The following is a 21,366-nucleotide window of genomic DNA, read 5'->3' on the forward strand; positions in this document are numbered from 1 at the left end:
TGATTTCATTGCCCAGGGATGGATTTCATTTCCTACTCATACTTTATGGCTTGCCAGCACTTCTACAGTTTCTTTTCCAGAGGCCAGATAAAAGTCAGGAGCCAGCCCTGACAGTCCTGTTCCTGGGATGTGGTTTGCTTCCTGGTAGTGATGGACTATGCCATTCAAGCTTTTCATGATACTCCCCCATAGAGATTGATGGGGCCTTAGGTCCAGCTGCTCACTGAGGATTAAGGAACGGTGCTCTCCAGAGGCCTAGGTCTGACCTACAGAGGAACAGGAGGGAAAGGTTCCCCTCCTTTCTCTGCTTGTGGCTACTGGTAGCACCATGCTCTGCTAGCACAGGTCACCCCAGCAGCCTAGTAGGGCCTTTATGCTGTGGCCTTAATATATCAATCTGCCAGCACATTCCTTCCAAATCCTATACCACCCTCCCCAGTCACCCCACCCACTCACCTCTGCTGTGTCTCCTCCTAGGATCAGCTCACCCTTAAGAATGTGTTTAGGGGCAGCCCAGAAAGTGAAAAGAGAAGGAAGGCATCACTCATCTTGTTCATGGTTCTTGGTCTGACTGAGTTAACAAAGTCTGAGCACCTTACCTGCTGGGATAAGGTCCTAAGAAATAACTGATCACAAGAATAAGAGAAAAATAAATAGGCCATACTCATCTGAATGGTAATCTTTGTGGGTGATGCCAAAATGTAATGGGATGTGTTGAAGTGTGGCCAGTGATAGACTCCAGTTTTTCACTCGAGTTACAACAGAGGGAAGTTCAGAAGCTGAACCTGTCCTGGGAGGAGAGGTTGTGAGGTAGTATGTACTCTCTATCAAACTGAGACTTTTCAGAGAATTTTTAGTTGGAATATGGAAATATCTTTGGAAACTTTATAATAATTTTATTTTACTGGAATTTGTATGCATTAACATTTTTTTCTATGGCGATGCAGAAGAAGTTTGGCTTAGGACTAGCTGCCACTGGCTTCCCTAGAATTATAAAGCCAAACTAATGACTGACCTTGCTCAGATGGCACACCTCACTCTTGTGCCCCATGGTCCTGCTCCAGTCAGTTTCCAGCCCAAGCAGCTGCTGGGGCAGAGTGAACTGCTATGTCCAACTGGCAAAGCTGTGACCAGCTTTATTTATAAAGGCTTGTGATAGAGGATACTCTGCTCTCATTTATAGCAGGTAAAAACATGATATGAGTTGCTAGCCCATTTCTTGTCCTTTTGTGCTGTTGCAGCAAAAGAAAGGAGCCAGAAAACTGCTCTCACCGATAAAGCCTGGAGAAGTCATTCTGTAAAGGAATAGCTTGGCTTGGGCAGCCCCGGGCCCCTGCTCTGCTCCTCGTGCTGACAGCATAGCCGAGCGCCTCTAGGAGTGTGGACACCCAAAATCTCGGGCTGTTGGCAGGGGCTAAGTGGCTTGGCTCTGCAGAGGAGCCCTGTGGCTGCTGTCTTACCAGCTGCTGGCAGTTCTGGACAAGCTGCACTTGTGCCCCTATGCCACCCTGATTTTAAATGTGGCCATCTGACATGGCTAAAACTGCGGTGAACAACTGGACTACTTTTTTGACGTGTGACTTTTAAATTGTGTGGGTAATGATGGACAAAGTCAAGTCACAGAGGAATGGCACTAGTCAGCCACCTTGGGAATCCCTCTTTCTGAACATGGGTGGTATCTTTTGTGGCACTGCTTTGCTGTTTTGTGCAAATTCCCAGCTCTTTAGAGATCCAGTCGATTATCAGACAAAAGAACCCTCACATTGTATGCCAGTCTGGGTACATACTTGATGTGAATGAATACAAAGACCTATTCATCACTCCTAGTGCTCACATAACTGACACATTAAATCACTCTCTGGCTGTGAAGATGACAGTGGCCCAATAGCTAATGCTGTCTAACAGCCTCCATTAGAAGACCTTGTTTCTGATTGTTTATAATTTTGTCAGACTTCAGCTGCTTGAGCTGGATTTTCCCATGCCATATGTCACCAGAAACTGAAGGTTTGTGTGTGGAAGGTCCTAGATGAATAGTCATGGTGTTGCCAAGCTCATGTATCACTGAAAAGTCAATTGAACACAAATTTTTAGGGAGTAACTCTTCATTTCTCCTCTCTTGAGGGAGAAGGAAAAACATCTGGAGTTATATGCTCCCCAGTGGGTTGTGTTCAGGCTGAAGTTGAAGTTGCTGCTAAACAGCCTGAATATAAGAAGTTTCATGTCAAAGGCTGTCAACTTGCTGGATATTGTTGACTTTTAACCTTGTGCAATGCTTTTTGAGGCTGTAGTTAGTCCACTGACATACTTAGTTCCATATTGTGCCCATGCTTTTGATAGAAGTTGCTTTAAGCAGGCTGAGATTATGCTACCAGGGAGCACAGCTAATGGCTTCAGTTTGAGCACATCTCGTGTTTGTGTATGTGTGATGGCTGTATAGCTCTCCTCTGCTCAACCTTTTCCTTCTTTACTGCTGTCCAGCTGTTGTATTTCTGGCCAGCAATCCCTGTCATATAGGATTAAGAGCAGATTTTCAAATCTCCATGCTGCTCTGAATATCAGGCTGAAGTTGCTAGTTCCGAGACATGAATTAGCTTTGCAGCTTTTAGAATGACTTTTATTTGGCCCCCTGAATCAATGTTGGTACTTTTTCCTCTGCATTTCCAAACAGTACTGCAGAGGTCAACAGGAAGAGCTTTTAGGCTGAACAGTCCCTAGGTGAGGTGGTTGTGTTGGGAGGACAGTTGGTGACCAGAAATAAGTGGTATGGGTGTGGGTCACAGGAGGGATGGGGCTAGAGGACCTTAAATATATCTGAGAATTGTCTGTATTTCTATGAGTAATATCTATCCATGACAGCTCAATTGCACATTGGGTGGAAATGTGCTGTCTGGCCTGCAGCCTATATAACCCTTTCCCATTCCCTACAGAGACTTTTATTAAGTGAGCTTTACAAGGACCTAGAAAGGACCTCTACCTGTCACAGGAATTGAAAAGGACAATGTAAGGTCCCCAAGGGGAGTTTTTCCTTAACCATTATACAAACCAGAAAATTTCCATAACTCAGTAAAAACTGTGCTATGTCTTCCCAAACTGGGCAATTTGAATTGTAGGAGCTATTGCCTAGGAACTCTCTAGAGGCAGACTTTATAACCACACAGAATATTTTCATTTAACTACCTGCACTACTGGACCATCATATGATTTAGATCTCTGACAAACCTGAACTCCCATTAAACTAGATAGCTTGGGTCCATTATCCCAGGAAGACTGTTCAGGGTGGCCTGCCAACAGCAGCTGGCTCTGACTGAGCTCTGCTTCTAGAGTGGGTTTTGCAGCCTGCTGTGGTCTGTAATGGCAGTGCCATGGTGTTGCCATACCTTGGCTGGCTAATTTAATGCTTTAGTTTGGTGTGTCAATGCCATGCTGCAGTTTCAATAAGGTCTGTGGTAGAGACACATCTGCAGTCAGAAATTGTCATCATTCTGCACTGCCAGCATGGTGTAATACACTGCACAGATCCTCAAGCCAAGGTTTTAGAAAATTGATCTGGATCCTATAAACATTTTAACGGGCGGAAGCAAAAATACTTGCATGACCTGACAGGTTTTTTTGTCTCTTAGTGGTCTTTTCCCTTAGTGACAATAAAAGCACTTTATATTTTTGCTGCAATGGAAAGATCATGTATTATATAGATCCCACTGAACAATATTCAGCAAGCTGCAAATGTCTTTAAATTTCCATTATAAACTTGACTTTATTCCTGTTCTTCCCTATGCCAAAGTTAGCCCTATCCACCTACAACTTCACAGGCATAATCTTATTCTGGGACAGATTTTTTGGAAGAGTTGAAGGAAACTGGTCAAGGTGTTTAAGAGAGATGATGGCTAAAAAAAATGAGTTCATCTGCTTGGAGAGTTTCCTAAAGACTTTTTGGCTTGTCAAATCCTGAAAATTCATTTCCCTAGAAATTCAAAAAATATTTCAGATCTGTTGGTCTTGGCTAAAAATGGTGCCTTGGAACAGTTTTAGGCTGTCTGGTGACAGAATTATTTGGTTACTGAAAGTGGTCCCTGCCTCCATGTGTTATGTGCTCTTTGGAGATCTTAATTCAACTAGTCAATACCAATGTGCTTATAAATTTATGGTGGCAATGTAAGGTTTCTAAACAACTCTGCATGTATCCTGAACAGCCATATTCCTTATCTGAGACTGGTCCTGTCTGCAGGTGCTGCTGTCTAAAATCCTCACCTGAATGTTCCCTGATTCCCACTGCAATCCATGCTGAAACCGACAGCCTGGCTTCACAGTCCCTTCTGCACAGTCCCTGGAGGCCTTTTTCAAAGTTCAGTCTACTCATCTCAGTGGTTTTTACTGGGTCAAAAAATTCATACCTGCAATGATTTGTGCCAATATGGCTGCAAGACACACATGATGAGACTTACGCCAATATTATTTTTCAGTGTGTTTTGGGGCTTACTTGTGGTTTGATGACAAAGTAAGTTCTGAGGCATAATATTCTATTCTTAAAGAGAATTTATTGCAAAATATGTGCTTAGAACTTTCTCATAATTGGGAAATTTTTATTTATGGTTTTTGAAGTATGATCAAAACCACAGGCAAACATTCATTAGATTATTTTCAGCATCTCTTACTTTAAGAAGAATGTGACATCTGCAAACCATACAGTTCTGCTATACCACTGCAATGATGTGGCCTCCCTGGATGATTCCCTTAGCTTGCACTGAAAGCTATAGCAGAGCAATGGGAACAGTAAAGACTGCCCAGCACGTACCATTGACAATGGGACATGGAACATGTTCCGTGACACCTTGGGTTTGGTTAATAATGTTCCCAGACTTTGGCATTTAAGCCTTGATTGTTCTGAGCTCTGGACCTCAGTTGGTTTCACTGTTGTTGAAGCCAAGTCCTTGATCTACAAATTGCTGGAGCCTTGTATGTATTTGGGAGAAGTATAGACATCATTTTTTCTCTATTTATTATTCCATCAGCACCTGTTATTGACCACAATTTGAAGCAAGCACTAGGGCTAGACGGACCTCAGTTTTGACTCAGTATGGATGTTCTCACACTATATTCTCAATGCCAACAAAAATAGTTGACTATTGGTTGAAAATAGGTCTAGGAATTTACTATGTCATTTTAAAGACTTAACAGTCTTTACTGTTTCATTTTGGGGGGTTTTGTTTATTTCTCTCTGTGCTCTGAAGCTAGGACTTGAATCCTAAATGAAGCATTGTCTTGTAGTCAAAGTGTTTCCTTCTGGCTCTTAACAGTCACATTTTGAATGTGCTCAGTAGAAACTAGGAAGGGTTTTGCACCTAGATGCAGGTGACAGTGATCATACCCTGACAGGAGTGAGCAGGAGGCTGCTGGTTGGAGACTGCTCTGCCAATACAGCACAGGAACTGAGTACAGCAGGATTGTCTCACTGGCCATTGTCTTCTGGGACTGAAAAATGGCCTGACTGGAAGGCAGAATTACTGAGTAAGTTTACAGGAGAAACTTTTCAAGAAGGAAAATGGGTTATGATGGTAAAAAGAAGAGATGGAAAACTGGTATCTAGGTGGATTAGTGGAAAACTGGAGTATGGCTGGCTCCATGATAGTCTGCAGAGATGATAAAGAGAAGAGGAAGGCCTTACAGCAGAGAGAGAGAGAGGGACAGTCTGTGTGATATTGGGGAAGATTCCTCAGAGCTGAGCTGAGGAATTCCTGGAGCTGAGCACAGACTTCCTCTGGCCAGGTCCTGTGTTCAGCTCTCAGCTGGGCATCCCATCATAAGAGATTTCTCCTCCCAAGTCAAGTCTACACAGATACTGAGAGTCATTGACTCACTCTGAGATAGGCTTTCACCAGAGGAAATCTGGAAAAGTCATTAATTCCACCTTTCTATCCCACAACCAAGTTGCAATCATGTCACCCCAAGCTGCAGTATTTTATCATTGATACAGAAGTTTTGTCCAATGTCTAATCTAGATCTCCCAAGATGTTTGGTTTATGCTTCTTAATGATTTATTCTTCCTGATCTTTCCATCAGGAACATATTAGTTCCCTATGCTTTGCAACAGCTTTTTCGTTGAAGAATATTAACCTTCTATCTCTGTTATTACTTCAGAGAAAAAAAGACATTTCTTGCAGCCTTTCCTCATGTTTTCTGGACATGTCAATTTTTGTTGACCTCCCCTGCCGACCGTTTCATCTCTTACTTGAAGTACAGTGCACTAAACAGGTTGTGGTCTTCCAGGTGAATCTTTACCTATGGGAATCAGCCCACACGGGCTCTTTCAGTAGTCTTTAAGACCCTTTAAACATCCTGATGTGAGGGATTTGCCCTTCATGCTCAGCTTGTTCTAATATAGTCCCTGGTATTTTCTCTTGTGAACCCACACAGTTTTGCAAGAGAAGTTGAGTATTTCTGTGTGAGCATTTTGCACTATTGTATTCCATCCATTTTAGATGATCTAAGTCATATCAAGAACATTGTAGATTCTGATATTTTTAGTATCTATAACATCTGCAGTCCTTCCTTGTTCCATCTGCAAGATTCATACTTATACTTCATATTCAGTTTCCTATGCCTTCATTGGAAACATAAAACCTTATACAGGACCAAGGCCCACAGAATTCCTTAAAAAAACATACACGTTTTGATGTGTTAGAATGGAATTACCCTGTGGATACAATTATCCAACTAGGCTTGACCTCCTGCCCCTTCCCACAGCAGTTTCATTTAGAACACTGTTCACTAGTGTGTCCATGAGGATATTATAGGAAATTTCACTAAAGGCCTTGCAAGAAATTATATAAAATAAATTCAAGCTATGTGACATCTCTAGCTAGTACTTCAACTTCCCTTTAAGACTTCTAGAGTGAAATTGCTCAGGAAACTGGAAGACATGTAATGTGATATGTTATTCTCTAAGCAAGTTTTGCATATTCTAGGCTGACATTTTGCCACCCTAAATAATTGCACTCTCTGGTTGCTGTTGATCTTTTAAGTAAGATTGATGAAAAAAGGAGAAAAAAGGGCATTAAACTCTTCCACTTCCTTAACATCCTCTGCACTTGCCTGTCATAGAGTACTGGTCCAAATTTCCATTTGTTTTTCTCTTATCTGTAAAATTTATTTTATTTTTGATAAGTTTTGCTAGTTGTATCTAGTCCATTTTATCTTTAGTAACTTTACACCGCCTCTGTTCATCTCCCATGAATGGACTATTGTGCTGGGTTCTCAACCAGCCGTACTAGTCTCTATTTTACAGATACCTCTCTTACAACTGAGGTCTATTATAAGGTTGTGAATTAGTTGACTTCTGCTGAATTTCCTTACTTTCCTCTAAAACGCCATAGTTGCTCTTGGTTCCTTACTAGGATTTCTTGAATGAACTGACAGCCATTCATAATCTGTTTTTCCTTTACATTTGCCTCTTATTAGATCTTCCCTATCAATTCTCTGAGTTTATTGACATCTGCATTCTTGGAATCCAGTGCTGTCGGTCACTTGGATCAGATGGCAGAAGATGACCCTGTGTTCGCTGCAGTGCTGATTTCTTGTGAAATGTCCTATCTGGCTGCAGACTCTGAGCTGTATATTACACTGCCCTCTACCTACCTGCAAAGCTGCAGTGCAGCTGAGGAAGGTTGTGACAATTACAGTGTGTATTAGGCCTTAAGATTTAGACTGCTCTTCAGAATTTATCAGACAGAATGGGAAGAAAAATATAACTTCAGAGAAACTTTCTGTAAGGTGTTAATAACTTCCCTTGTAATGAATCTGAGTCAGTGTGGACAGAGGATCTATGCTAATGAAGTGTTTAGAACACAAATTCCTTGTGGTAATAAGTACTCCAGACTAAGGTATACAAGGATGCTTGCTCTTCCCAGTTTAATAAAGGTTTAGACCATTAAGCGGTGATTTCATGTTGCCATGGACAGACAGTGAGACTCACATGTAATGGGGGAGAGGAGGAAAAAAGGCAATAAACTTCGCCTTAAGCAGAAATGGCTGATCAGACCATACTGGACCTCTGCCTCATAGGAACAGTGACAGAAGCTCTTATACCTAATGCAAAAGCAGTAAGACTTCAGGTCCTACTAAAACCCTCCAATATTCTCTAACGTTGGTTGAAACCACTGTAGATACATCATGGACCCTCTCACAGCTCAGCTAGAGATGATCAAGCACTCAGACCAAGCTTGATGCTTATATTAGAAAGCCTTCCTATCACACAATTATTTTTACTGACAAAATTACAATGAGAGTTCCTTTACTATCACTTCAAATCAATTTGGATTCACTAAATAATGAAAATAAAATGCCAGTAACTAGTCTCATCTGTAGTCAACTTTAATGACAGCTATAAACTAATAAAAATGCAGGCATCATGCTGTCAATGTAGTGTTGTAAGATAGAGGAGCAAGCCGTGCCTGTAGTCAGAGTACTGGTGATGGTTTAGGGAAATGCAGGTTGTTGACTCACTCTGTTCCACACTGCAGGGAACTGGATGTGCAGTGTCCAAACGCTATCTAGTGGCTCTCTCGTATTATGACATTGCCCCTGAATTACTCTTCTTTCACCTGTGAATTGCAGGATTAAAAAGTAATTTAGACAAAACTGGAATTTGTGAGTCTGTAACCATTCCCTAATGAGTCTAAGGCATTTTGAGGTCATAAGTGATAAATGAAGAAACCCAGAAAGGTCAAAAAGCCTGTGTGAATGGGCAGGCAAAACCTTGATGAGAGCTTCTAGGCAGTCCTGTCATTAACAGAAGTCTGACAGGGACTGGTCAAGCTCTTAAGATCATTCTCTTTCCTGTACAGACTTTGTTCTAGATTTATTACTAAAAAACCCACTGAGTTTAGATCTTCAAGAACAAGTTTAAGTACCTTCTTTAGTTGCTAGATTCTGCAATATTTTGTGAGGTAAAAGCTGATAATGTAAATATTTTAAACAGAGCGTGTAGTAGACATTAAAGCAAGGCTAGATGTGTTCTCTCCAAAGGGGAATGCTAGTCTTCATCCCTTGAGATCATGGACTAGGAAGATGTGAAGATCACACATAACAGCATTCTCCTGATCTTTTGCTTCTGCCAGGGATGTGATTGATCTTCAGTAAAACAAACAGCCTTTTTGTTTTGTTATTTATCTGTGAAATGGAGATTGTATTGTTCTGTGGAAGCTAGAACTGCTTTATAGATGAGTACTACTGTTGTAAAGGCCTTATTTCTATATTTTGTATATATAAAACAGAAAATATTGTATTTACATATGGCCAGCACATTTAGGGGTATAATCTGAGCTACAACTAGCACACAAAGTAGTTATATTTGAAAAAAAAGAAGTCTGATTCACCATCACTCTCAGCAATTTTGCACTTTTCTACTTAATAACTGAGAAAGCTCCCTAGACAGCTCTTAAAACACTTATCTTTAATTGTACTTAATTACGTATGTGTATTTGTTTTAGGAGGCTGAGTAAAAACATGAGGATGCAGGTTTCAGCTTGAGTAGCTTTTCTTGAACTGTTCTTTCTAGGAAAGAAGAAATTTTATTTTGTTCTTCACGCATATCAAATGGTGCCAATTTTATTTTCCCTTTTCAGTAAATAATTTTCCTATTTATACTTCTGAACCCTTAAAACAAATTTAAAATAGCTGGCAAATAATGTTCATATTAGCAGCATTTATCATGATTTCCAGTATGAAGCTTCTATGGTGCATGTTTTGTGCCACATACAACAGCAGTTAATAAATATGCACATGAATACAACAGAAGTATATAAATGGAATTACAGGTGGTTACACATGATGAAAAAACTATGTGTAAGGGTCATGCCCTTTTATCTCAAAGACACCCAAAACTCAGAAGCTTAAGTATTGTGCTAATTTTGGCTGGCAAAGAGTTCATTTTCTTCACAGTGGCTGGTATGGAGCTGTGTTTTGGATTTGTGCTGAAAACAGAGTCGGTAACACAGGGATTTTTCATTATTGATGAGCAGAGCTTACACAGAGTGCTTTTCTTCTGCCTCTCATCCCACCACACCAGTGGGAGGTGCACAAGGAGCTGAGAGAGGACAGAGCCAGGAGAGCTGGCCCCAAATGACCAAAGGGATGTTCCTGAGCATTCGGTGTCATGCTCAGCATATAAAGCTAAGGGGGATGAAGGAAGAGAGGAGGGTCTGTTTGGAGTGATGGCATTTTGTCGTCCCAAGCAATCATTGTTTGTGATAGAGCCTTCTCTCCTGACATGCACCTGCCCACGGGTGGGGGTAAAGGAATGCCCTATTTTGCACTCAGGGCTTTTGCTTTAGCTCTTAAACTATCTTCATTTCAACCCCCAAGTTTTCTCACTTTTGCCCTTCTGATTGTGTCATCTGGCCAGGGGCAGTGAGCAGCTCTGTGGTCCCTTGCTGCCAGCTGGGGTTAAACCACAAGAGCAATAAGCATATAAGAGCTGACAGGCCTATAGGCAACCTGCTTTAAGTGCTCAAAGCTGAGCAGCTTAACCTCTTCTGCCCTCTTAGCCACTAGCATTTCCTGCATTTTTTTCCAATTCAACATTCACTCCACATCATTCAGCCTCAGAAGAGATTTTAAAAAAAAGTAGCTGTAACTGCAAGAAATTTTCAGATGACTGTGAGTAAGAGAGATGGGCTTAAAAACACATTAGCAAATGATGTACATTTCTTACGAGCACTTCCAGCCTTGTGTATCCTATCAGCATGCCAAAACCACAGCTTAGTTTTATTGCTTGTACAACCAGCACAAACCTGGCCACAAAGGTTTCAAAATAAATAATTAGTACAGGAAAGAAAAAATCCAACACTCAGGCTTCATTGCACAAACATTTAAAGAGAGGAAATAATTTCTTTTACAAATGTGTTTCTCTTGTATAAGAATAATTTTGTATAGAAAATAGCTCTTTATACATTTTACAGAAATAGGCTAACATTTAGATTCTTTATTAATGAATAATTATTGAATGCAATTTAAGATTTTAATTTTCAGTCACCAAACATCAATAACAGCAATACATCACAGCTCCAATATCCGTAAACTGCCTGACTTATCAAATATGGAGTCAAGACAGTAAAAACATTCCTAGAGCCATGACAATTTGAAAACACTCAAGCAGCTTGAAACTGTTAAATTATGAAATACTTCCTGAAAGTAATACCATAATTTAAGTGTCAAGGAATATGAACTTAAACCTTAACAAGGCAGCATTACTTGCTCACTCCTGCTGACTAATACTGTAAAACCCAAATTGAACAAAAGCTTTAATATTAAACTGACTTACTGTTAATGTGACCTTCAAAACACTACTGAAGGATAGGATGATATCCAGAAGGACATGGACAAGCTCAAGAACTGGGCCCACAGGAGTCTCATGAGGTTTAACAGGACCAAGTGCAGGTTGCTGCACCTGGATGGAGCAGCCCTGGTATCAGCACAGGCCGGGGGATGAAGGGACCAAGAGCAGCCCTGGGGAGCAGGACTTGGGGCTGCTGCTGGGTGAGAGGCTGGACAAGACCCAGCCATGGCACTGCCAGCCCAGAGAGCCAAACGTGTCCTGGGCTGCATCCAGAGCAGCGAGGGCAGCAGGGCAGGGAGGGGATTCTGCCCCTCTGCTCTGCTCTGCTCTGGGGAGATCCCTGTACCTGGAACTCTGCATCCAGCTCTGGGGGCCAGCACAGGAGAGACATGGACCTGCTAGAGAGAGTGCAGAGGAGGCCACCAAGAGGATTAGAGGGATGGGGCACCTCTCCTGTGAGGAAAGGCTGAGACAGCTGGGATTGCTGAGCCTGGAAAATAGAAGGCTTCGGGGTGAGTTAATTGCAGCTGTCCAGTACCTGAAGAGAGCCTACACAAAAGATGGAGTGGGACACTTTACAAGAGTATGTAGTGACTGAGTAGAGGCTACGTTTAGATCAAATGTTAGGAAGAAATTCTTTACTCTGTGGGTGGAAAGGCACTGGAGCAGGCTGCCCATAGAAGTTGTAGATGCCCTAACACTGGAGAGGGAGCACCTGAGCAACTGGGTTTAGTGGAAACATGTCCCTGACCATGGCAGGGGTGTTAGAACTGAATGATCCCTTGTATGTATGGTCCCTTCCAACCGAGGCCATTCTGTCATACAAAATGAGATAGCAGAAGCTACTCTAGCAAATGCTATACAGCATTAACACAACATATAAATGTAATAAAAATACTTCCATTTTCTTAAGAAAACATGGAAGGTACATTGGAAAAAAAACCCCAACAGTAAATTAAGATATAAAAAGTGAATTTGTAAAGGACAAAAACTTGAAAAACACGTATATATATTTATATGTAAGGGTATGCTAGGATGTACATATATTTAAAAATACTCAATTTATTCAAAGACTTTTTAAGTCCATATGGTGTCATCTGGAACTCAAACATAATCCACACTCAAATGCTTTCCCTCTCCAACTGTTGTTTCAAGCACCTGTACTTATCTGCAGATTTCCTTGTAAATTAGAGAGAAGGCATTTACCTTGGAATACAACTATATGCAGTAATCATTTCTTGCTTTCTAGGTATAATTTTAAATAGAATATGTAAGCAAATAAGAACTATAAAACCCAATGACTGAAAACCTGAAATTTAGATGCTAACAATTCTATTTAGTATTCATACAGAGCTGCTAAGGAGTTTGCCAGCTGTACCCTGCGTGAGCACTGTTGACACTTCCATGCTTCTTGATTCAAATGTGTAGTTATGTTTAGTCAAACATGGTTCTCACTCCAAGTCAGCAAAACTCTTGACACAAAAAACTTTCAAATAAATTCAACTGGAACTGGTACACCTCTCCTTCTCACAGCACAGAGGTTGGTATGAGACAGTAACAAGTCACATTATATTGGTTCACATTTTCATGTGGTTAGAAGGAGAAACAAACCCTTATTCCAGTGATTTTGCAAATTCTGCATAGTCAATGTATCCATCATTGTTCTTGTCATCGTCTCTCAAGACATCATCTATTAGACTAATCAGCTCTTCTTCCTTCATTGTTTGGGTGTGCTCACCACCTTCCTACAAAAATAAAACCACAATGAACAGTTCAGCAGTCTTTCCCACCAAGTGGCACGAGACAGATTACTGACAATTAATTTTTTACTAAGCTATTTATGATTGGTGCCTAATTTGGCACTAAGTTTTATGTAATAATTTATAACAGCATAAGCAAATTTCATCAGGTGGAAGCTTTGAAGTCAAAGTTCAGTGGACTTCAGAACACGCATTCTGCAGTCAACATTCTTGGTCAGGAGTTCCAAAATCTGAATACCAAAATGTATAATGATGGACAATCATCAAATAAATGTATTCTTAATTAGGATCTTCATGTAATACAGACACTGTAGTTTCTATACACTACAGAAACACCTTACAGTAACACAGAAGTGAAAAAAATCAGAACTGTAGCTTAAAGTCAGTAAAATTCTTAGTAACATTTCTTATAGGAACACAAAGAGGTGCCTTTGCACAAGAAACAGCCAGTCATTATTCTGTTCTTAGCTCAGTATTTTTTGCCACAGGTTATTAGCAGGAAGTTATGCTATTCTGAATTGTAACTTCCAGAAGGTCAATATGAGATAATGTGTTTCTATTGTGTTCCTAATACTGGAAAGAGAAATTGAGTTTAGGAAGAGGCAAACCATAGCAGGTTCTTCTAATACAAATTTTGTGCAAGAGGTTTTTTATAGTTTGTGTATACACAGCAGTAACAGTTTGAGGTTGAAAACAATATTATATCACATGATATTTCTACAAATTCTCATGCCCCTTTTGGATGATTTCCCTTTCTGCCCTTGCCTACCTGCCAAAGTAAGCCCTCTGTAAAATGATTTTCACACTGGGGCCCTTCCTGATTCTAGAGTTTAAAATAAATAGAAACTTACTAAAAACTGCAGTGTGACATGAAAAGATGTGATAACGTACATTTATAAATTCAACCCCGAGCTATCAGGAGAAAAAACAGTCTCATTTTCAGGCCAAACCACAACTGAACTGAAGATGTGTTGCAACTGTTCTGCTGCTTTTAGAGAACTGTTTCCAAACACATATGCCCTTACAAAAGTACACCAACCTCTTTGTGGACATGTGAGATAGCAGTAGCAAGTTCTAACCCATCTAGCAAATTATTGCCATCATAATCATGCATTTTGAAGTAATGGAGCTGCAACTCTTGTGGAGACATCTCAGATTCTGGTTTCTCGATAACACCTTCCAAGTGTTCCATGATGTGTCTAAGGAAAAAAACCCACAACGTTTCCATCAGTTAATATTTAATATGCTCTGTTTACAGCAAATTTCGTCTTTGGTGAAATATTGTACGTCTAAAAGCATCCTGGACAACTAAAACCTACAGTTTGATACCAACATAAAGGGGGCACTAAGGTTGTTTGTTAGAGGGGCTGTATAGGCCTCTAATACTTTAGATAGCTATTTCTATTTCTTCTGGCCTACTTAGCAGGCTATCAGAACAACTGATGCAGAGCCCAAAATCTCTTTTTGGCAGTCTTCCAAAGCACAGGAACTGGAGGAAGCTCTTTCCCAGTCAACCATGAAGTGTTCGAGGGAGTTTTATTTGCTGCTAGAACTGTTCCGCATTTATGAAGAAGCAAATGAGAAAATAAACTCTAACTGTACCTGCCAGGAATATAATTTTGTCTAAAGTACGCTGATATGGGTAAGCAGGATTTCTAGAAGAATTTTTTAATAGCGTAAGTAGGACTAAAGGCTCCAGAGAGACCTTTCTAAGTCCTATATCTCTACAAATTTATGCAGCATGTCTCATATCTGGCTTTAGCCGATTGTACAACATTCTGAGAAAACAGAGTGCCCTAGGCTTAAGTCCAACTTGCATAACACTTTAGAGATAAGAAAATCATTAAGAAGTAAAGTTTACACTTTTAGAACACGGAACACATACTCTTTATCTTGTACCAAATTCTTATCAAGGCGAATATTTGGATGTTGACTCTCTCCTACGTGTTCCTCAGCTAGGGCAGAGATGAAGAATGCAGCCATAGCAAAGCAGAATAGCAAATGTGTTCTGAACATCCTTTGGGCCATTGTGATCTCCTACAAAAGGAAAACATCCCCCCCAAAAAACAGATGAAAAATGCAATCTACTTTCAGCAGATTTAGACAGTGCTTAGAAACAACCCCATTAAGTTTCAGAATAGAAGAACTTGCTACACTGGAAACCTTGGCAAGCAGAGAACCAGAGAGCTCCAAGAGGGTTTATGAGGGTCCCTCTTTTACTGAATTATGCAGTAATTTTCAGATAATGTATTTTCAGACAATGTATATTTTTTTCTTCCTCATAAATAATGCACACACCTTAGCCACGCTTGGGTTTTCACATACCTTCCAGACAAACAAGCACCATGCCCTCTGCCTCAGGCAGACCTGCCCCACAGCTATGGGAGCAAAGGTCGCTTACGGCATTGAAGCGGCTCCATCTAATTCGCAGCTCTATTCCGGCTGCATTCCCCAAGGAGCGCCCCGCATGTGCGCACTGCAGGGGCAGGTGACAGGGTCTAGGGCTTCAGCGGGGCCCAGCGCGCTGCCGAGGGCAGCCAGGGCGCGGGCTGGCGGCTTCCGCTCCTGTTCTTCTCCCGGCCGCAGCTGAAGCTACCCCCGGTCGCACCGGCACGGCGCTGGCCACCGGGCTCCCACCCCCGGCTGGATCCCGCAGAAAGCGCCGCCGCAGCGGGATGGGGCAGGGCCCGGGCCCACCGCCCCCGCTCGGGCCCCAGCATCCCCGCTCCAGCACCGGCTGTCGGGGCGGGCGGAGAGGCCCCGCCACCGCCAGAGTACGCACCCTCGGGCGGGTCTCCGCCGTGCCGCGGGCTCCGGGCAGTGCGCAGGCTGGCCACCATTCCCGGGACACCATCCCGGGATCACCCCTGACCCGGCGCTGCCCCGCCCGCTCCGCCGCCCATTGGCCGCTCCGCTCGGCCCCGCCCCGCCCCGCCTCGCGCGTGACGTCACGGCCCGGAGCTCCACGTGGAGCCCTCGCGGCGGCGCAGGTGCGGTCAGGCTACGCCCATCGCGGCGCGGGGCCGGGCGCGCGCGTCCAGGTGTGTGGCAAGAAGCCGTCCATGAGCCAGCAGTGTGTCCTGTGGGCAGGGAGGTCAGCCCTGTCCTGGGCTGCGTTAGGAAGAGCTCTGCCAGCAGACTGAGGGAGGGGATCCTGCCCCTCTACTCAGCCCTGGTGAGGCACATCTGGAGTGCCGTGTCCAGTTCTGGGCTCCTCAGTACAAGAGAGACGTGGAGCTCCTGAGTGGGTCCAGTGGAGGGCAACAAAGATGATTAAGGGACTGGAACACCTCTCTTACTTGGAAAGGCTGGAGGAGTTTGCCCTGTTCAGCCTCAAGAAGAGAACTGAGAAGGCCCCTTGTCAATGTATACAACTATATATATACACCTATATATACAGTGTACGCAAGGGGGGTGCCAAGAGGATGGAGCCAGACTATTCAGTAGTGCTGAGCAAAAGGACAAGAGGCAATAGGCAGAAACCGAGGCACAGAAAATTCCACCTGAACATGACCAAGAACTTCTGTGCTGTGTGGGTGACTGAGCACGGCAACAGAGATGTTGTGGAGTCTCCATCAATGAAGATATTCAGAAACTCTCTGGACACAATCCTGTGCCATGTGCTCTAGGATGACCCTGCTTGAGGAGGGGAGCTTGGACCAGATGACCCACTTGCAACCTGGCCCTTTCTGGGTGCTGTGGGGTCTTGACAACCCTGGCCTTTGATGCAGAGAACTCCCTCCCAGAGGATGCATTGGAGGGAACCCACTGGCGATACCCTGGGCAGAACCTAGAAGGACTGCAATGGCAGAGCTGGTGGCAGAGCTGGTGGCCGTGATGGCCAGCGCATGTCCCACACCTAGGGCAGTCCCCAGCTGCTCCTGCTCTGGATACTTCCCTCTAGCCCCATCCACGAAGGACCACCATGGTTGCTGCCCTGACTGCTCGACTGGGATGTGCTGTACCCTCTCCCCAGTGCCCACTGCGGTTCATAAACTGTGTGTGTTCTGTGCTTCCCCTCGCACCACACGCCACAGGTCTCGCTGTTTCCATACCCGACACCTACACAGCCACAGCTTTGGCCTCTCGAGGTCACAGCTCTCTAGCAGACCTCGGCCCCGGGGAGCTGGGGATGCTTTTGGCGCGTTCCTCACTCACCGCCCGGGTCTATCGTGCGAAGTTGCTGCTGGAGGGGGGCGGTGGCGGTGGCAATAAAGCGGCGGAGAGCCCCGGGGTTCGGGTGACTCCCGAGGGCGGCGGTGGGGGAGCAGCACTCCGGGCCCGCCGCGCCCAGGCCGGGAGCGAGGGGCCACACGGCGGGTGCGGGACGCGGCTCCGTGCCCGGGCGTCAGGTGAGAGGCGTCAGGGAGTGGCGGCCATGGCGGATGGGCCGTCCCCGGCCGCAGCCCTGGGGCAGGGCGTCCCGGCCGCCTCCGCCCCCGACACCTGGCGGATCCACGGCCCCGGCAGCGCCTCCCGGGATCTGCCGCCGGGGACTCCCCGCGGGCCGGGGCGGGGCGGGCCCGGCCCGGCGCTAAGATGGCGGCCAAGGGTTCGCACTCGCACGTGAAGCTTGAGGGGGAGATCGAGCGGTGCCGGGCGGAGGGGCACTGGGGGCGGCTCCGCCACCTCGCACAGCAGCTGCTGCCGCCGCGGCCCCCGCGCAAGGCCAAGGCGGCGAGGGACGCGCAGGACGCGGGTAAGCGGTGGCGGCGGGGGGCGGGCGGAGCGGCCGCCGGTACCGACCCGCCCGGGCGTGGGGCGGCTGCGGGGCCGGCTGCTCGCTCCCTGCTGCTCGCACCCTGCCGCCGCCCGGTCTCGGCAGCCCCGCGCCGGTGGGCTGGCGTGGGCGGGGGCTGCGGCCGCCCCGGCTCCCGGGCGTGGGCTGGGCAGCGCCGGCTTGCGGGGCGTCGTCTGCCGTGGCGTGCCTGCGCCCCGGCCCCGCGGCGGGAGGCCAGGAGCGATGCCTGGGAGAGGCGGCGGGAGCTCAGGAAGCGGCGCTCAGGAAGATCACGCTGCGCTTCCTCTTCGAGTCAGCGCTGCCGAGCCCGCCGGGCAGCGTGGGGCGGCTGCCGAGCGCTCGGGATGCCGCCCCCGCCGCGCTCAGGGGCGCAGGTGGCGGCTGCCCGGCTCCGAGCCCACCCTGGCTCAGCCCGCCCGCTCGGGCTGCGGCCGCCTGCCCCCGTTCGGAAAGGTCTCTTCAGCTTCTCCTTACGTGTCGTGCTGGTTCCGTCTTGCCCCCTGCCCAGAGCTGTTCTTGGATGGGTGCCCTTGTGTAACTCTGCATTTCCGAGGGGCACTGCTTTGCTTAAGGGCTTTCACGTGTAAAACAAGTTTCTGCAATAGCAAATATATTAGTATTTTTTTCCTGTTGCAACACACTGATTTGCTGCTTTTTTTTTTTTTTTTTTTAAATGAAATATTTTGTAACAATTGAGGCAGCATAACTCAGTCGGAGGTCAGCAAGTAAGTTGCTGATCCTACCCGCGGTGGTGGTACAAGGGGTTCTGCCACTGAAGTCAGACGAGCTACTTCTGGGAATAAACCCCCTTCTGTAGGGGAGTGTGTCCAGAATACGGCCCTAGCGCTGAAGCTTTCTAAAGTGCCTTAAACTTCACAACGGGAACCATGATGGAGGAGATGTTGGTAGTTTAAGACACGTTTGTTTTTGAGGTTTTCCAAGTGTTTACATGATGCCGATCAATCCCTGTGCTGAGAATCATAAGGCCAACCTTTGAGCTTTAGTCAGGTTTCAGCTGCGTTTTCCCAGGTGCAGAGGTCACATGCACTTTGGGGGCATTAGTAGTTGAAGAGTTCACAGTAGTTTCTTCCCGTGTAATTAAGAGATAAAACAACAGTATGATTGCTGTAAAAACATGATTTGTTAATTTGCTGCTATGTCATCATAACTTGCTAGTTACGAAAGAGTAATGCCTTGTTATTGCTACAGAGCTTCTTTCAGCAGGCTTTGTGCTTCTCTGTGTGTTTGGATGGGATTTTTTTAACAGTAGTATTTGTTTTGTGAGGTTGTGTATATTTATTTCTTAATTGTCTATGATCTTAACTAATTCCTGAAGTTTGATTAAGAGATTAATGATTACATGAAAGCACTTCATTGTGTAGAAATGCTTGTATGCAAGTTTGGGGGGAATGTACTTGAACACTTACACTTCCCATTTTATGCACCTGTATCTGCAAACGAGCAGGAAGAGCTGTGGTTATGATTTGTAGTATGGTTATAATTTGTAGCTGAACACTTAGGCCACAACAATGAAAATGTCCAAACCACCCCACAGTTTATTATATGCTGTAAGTGGTGTATAGGTAGAAAGTGAGCACAAGGTGTTTCCTGGACTGAAAGCACAGAAAGAGGTACACTACTGTGTTTCACTCATTCTCAAATTTCAGACTTTGAAACATGGAATATATATGAAATGTAGGGCTGGGCTGTTTGGTATTCAAAGAGTTCCTTACCTGCCTTGACCCCACTAGTCTGCTGATGGAGGTACTGTTGTTATGAAGGAAGGAACTGCAGGAATGGGCCTGTCATGTAAGAACTCCGAGTACTGTGGCAGATGAAACTTTTTTTTTCAGCACGATTGTCACACTGCATGATGCTTCATGCTGTATCCATTGCTGCTACCTCTGTTTGAGTGTCTCTTCTGTGGAAATGTGAACAGGGATGGATTTTAATGTAGAATGAGTTTTATGTGGCATGTTAATTACAGCAGAGGATCAGTCCTTGTGTGTCTTTAGTAATGGATGTGTAAAATATATATCATTTATCTTTGTAACTTTTTTTCTGCAAACTTTCAGGAAAATTGTAAAAGTTTTTGATGCCATTACTGCTGTCGCTTCTCTGTAATCTAAAGCATTCATTTCATGCTTGTACTTGTGTAAATAAAAAGCATCCACTAAAATATTTGCAAAGTTTGGTCTTACACTTTTGAGAGTGAGTTTTGTGATGAAACTTCTTAACTGTTATGTTAGTGACAATGTAAAAGGGAATGGTGGTGCCAAAATTAAAGGATTAAGGAGAGAAAATCTTCAAGTTACAAAGAAGTGATGTTTCATTTCTCCATATAAAACATACTGTTTCCACTAGATAGAAGTTAATGGAACATTTGTCTATGAGTTCTTCCTTATCCCCTCATTTGAGTTTGTCTGTTTCAAAGGTGTGTTGTTTTGTTTGTGTAATTCTGTTTATCATCAGTAAGCAGTGTTTCTTGTTGGTTGATGTGTGCTTTCAGAGGATCACGGGAGTTTGCTGCTTGCAGAAGCTCTGCTGGAGGAATGTTTGAAGGAAAACTTTGCCAAACTGAAGGACTCCATTCCGCTGTCAGAGAAGAGTGAGCCCAAGCTGAGTGAAGCTAAACAGTATCTGACCAATATCTTAAGCAGAGGGAGACTGAGAGTAAGTGGACTCAATCGTCATAATTCCTGCCAACTGTTTACTTCTTTGATGTGATTATTAGTCTGATACAGGGTGTGGGTGTTGCCTGTTCGTGTCCATGGATGTTCAGTGCTGTATTGTAGGTGGTAGTAAGAGACTGGTAATTCCCCTAGGCAGGATTTTATGTTATGAGATCTGCTTTTTCATCTGCAAATAAGTTATGTGCTACAAGGACATACCCTGTTTCTCTTTTAATTGGAAAGAAGCAGGGTAAATCCTTAAATTTCTCTCGGGTGGTGGGGTGTGGCCACATAAGGATGCTGTCAGGCCAGCACAGCACAGTGACCTCCTGCTGCTCCAGTTCTGAGGGAATTGTGCACAACTGGTTAGCTCCTGACTGGAGAAAAATGTGCCACAAGCTGCTGTCAGGAACCCAGGGTTGTGTTGGGAGGACTACAGCCTTGCACTGCTTTTTGTGTCTATTAGAGAAGTAATGCTTTTATTTTGTTTTGTGATCTAGGTGTGTGGCTGGTAGCTGCTTGTGGTGGCTGCTGCTTTATTGGTGTCCTTTGACACACAGTTGCATAAGTGTGTTTAGATGTAAATGAATTACAACAGTTGTTCTAGACTTGTATTACTTTTGGTCCTGAAATTGCCAGGCTAGTTTAGTTAGGTTGGAAATGTGTATTATACTTTCACCATGTTAATTTCCAATGAGCAAGGTCAGCCTATTTAGAATTAAAAATGGAGAGAGTAAGGAAGGAGTCTGTCCAACCCTCTTTCTTTATAGTTTAGCCTCATTAACAATCAGAACTACTGAATTCTTCCAGTTCCTTGTTTAGTTTGGCTGCATGAATTGCCATTGATAGTGATGACTTAGC

At 44.3% G+C, this 21,366-nt stretch overlaps 2 protein-coding genes and 1 long non-coding RNA gene across 7 annotated transcripts in view; 2 read left to right on the top strand and 1 right to left on the bottom strand.

The window, feature by feature from the left end:
* The window catches only part of LOC134547173 (uncharacterized), a 60,151-nt gene extending 51,939 nt beyond the window's left edge, over positions 1-8,212 (top strand). For all 3 annotated transcript variants that reach the window (XR_010079405.1, XR_010079402.1, XR_010079403.1), the window contains one exon: positions 1,242-8,212. This is a non-coding gene — a long non-coding RNA (uncharacterized LOC134547173). The remainder of the gene's footprint in view (positions 1-1,241) is intronic.
* Positions 8,213-8,354: 142 nt separating this feature from the next.
* Positions 8,355-17,393, bottom strand: MCFD2 (multiple coagulation factor deficiency 2, ER cargo receptor complex subunit). 3 transcript variants are annotated; one of them, XM_063390829.1, is made up of 5 exons: positions 15,875-16,032; positions 14,978-15,129; positions 14,132-14,291; positions 12,944-13,077; positions 8,355-8,597 (listed from the first exon to the last, which is right to left on the bottom strand). In XM_063390829.1, exons 1-4 carry the CDS (start codon positions 15,944-15,946, stop codon positions 12,946-12,948), a joined length of 516 nt encoding a protein of 171 aa, XP_063246899.1. In that variant the 5' UTR covers positions 15,947-16,032; the 3' UTR covers positions 8,355-8,597; positions 12,944-12,945. The 3 variants fall into 3 exon arrangements, with proteins under 3 accessions (XP_063246899.1, XP_063246900.1, XP_063246898.1); XM_063390830.1 differs by lacking the exons at positions 8,355-8,597; positions 15,875-16,032 and adding an exon at positions 17,251-17,393 and having other exon boundaries at positions 10,850-13,077; XM_063390828.1 differs by lacking the exon at positions 8,355-8,597 and having other exon boundaries at positions 10,850-13,077.
* Positions 17,394-17,497: 104 nt separating this feature from the next.
* TTC7A (tetratricopeptide repeat domain 7A) overlaps positions 17,498-21,366 on the top strand; it is a 170,062-nt gene continuing 166,193 nt past the window's right edge. Inside the window, exons 1-2 of the mRNA XM_063390825.1 lie at positions 17,498-17,791; positions 20,343-20,506. Of these exons, the coding sequence (XP_063246895.1) occupies positions 17,632-17,791; positions 20,343-20,506 (324 nt within the window). The 5' untranslated portion in view covers positions 17,498-17,631. The remainder of the gene's footprint in view (positions 17,792-20,342; positions 20,507-21,366) is intronic.

Source organism: Prinia subflava, chromosome 2 (genome assembly GCF_021018805.1).
Source record: "Prinia subflava isolate CZ2003 ecotype Zambia chromosome 2, Cam_Psub_1.2, whole genome shotgun sequence".
Taxonomy (NCBI): Eukaryota; Metazoa; Chordata; class Aves; order Passeriformes; family Cisticolidae; genus Prinia; species Prinia subflava.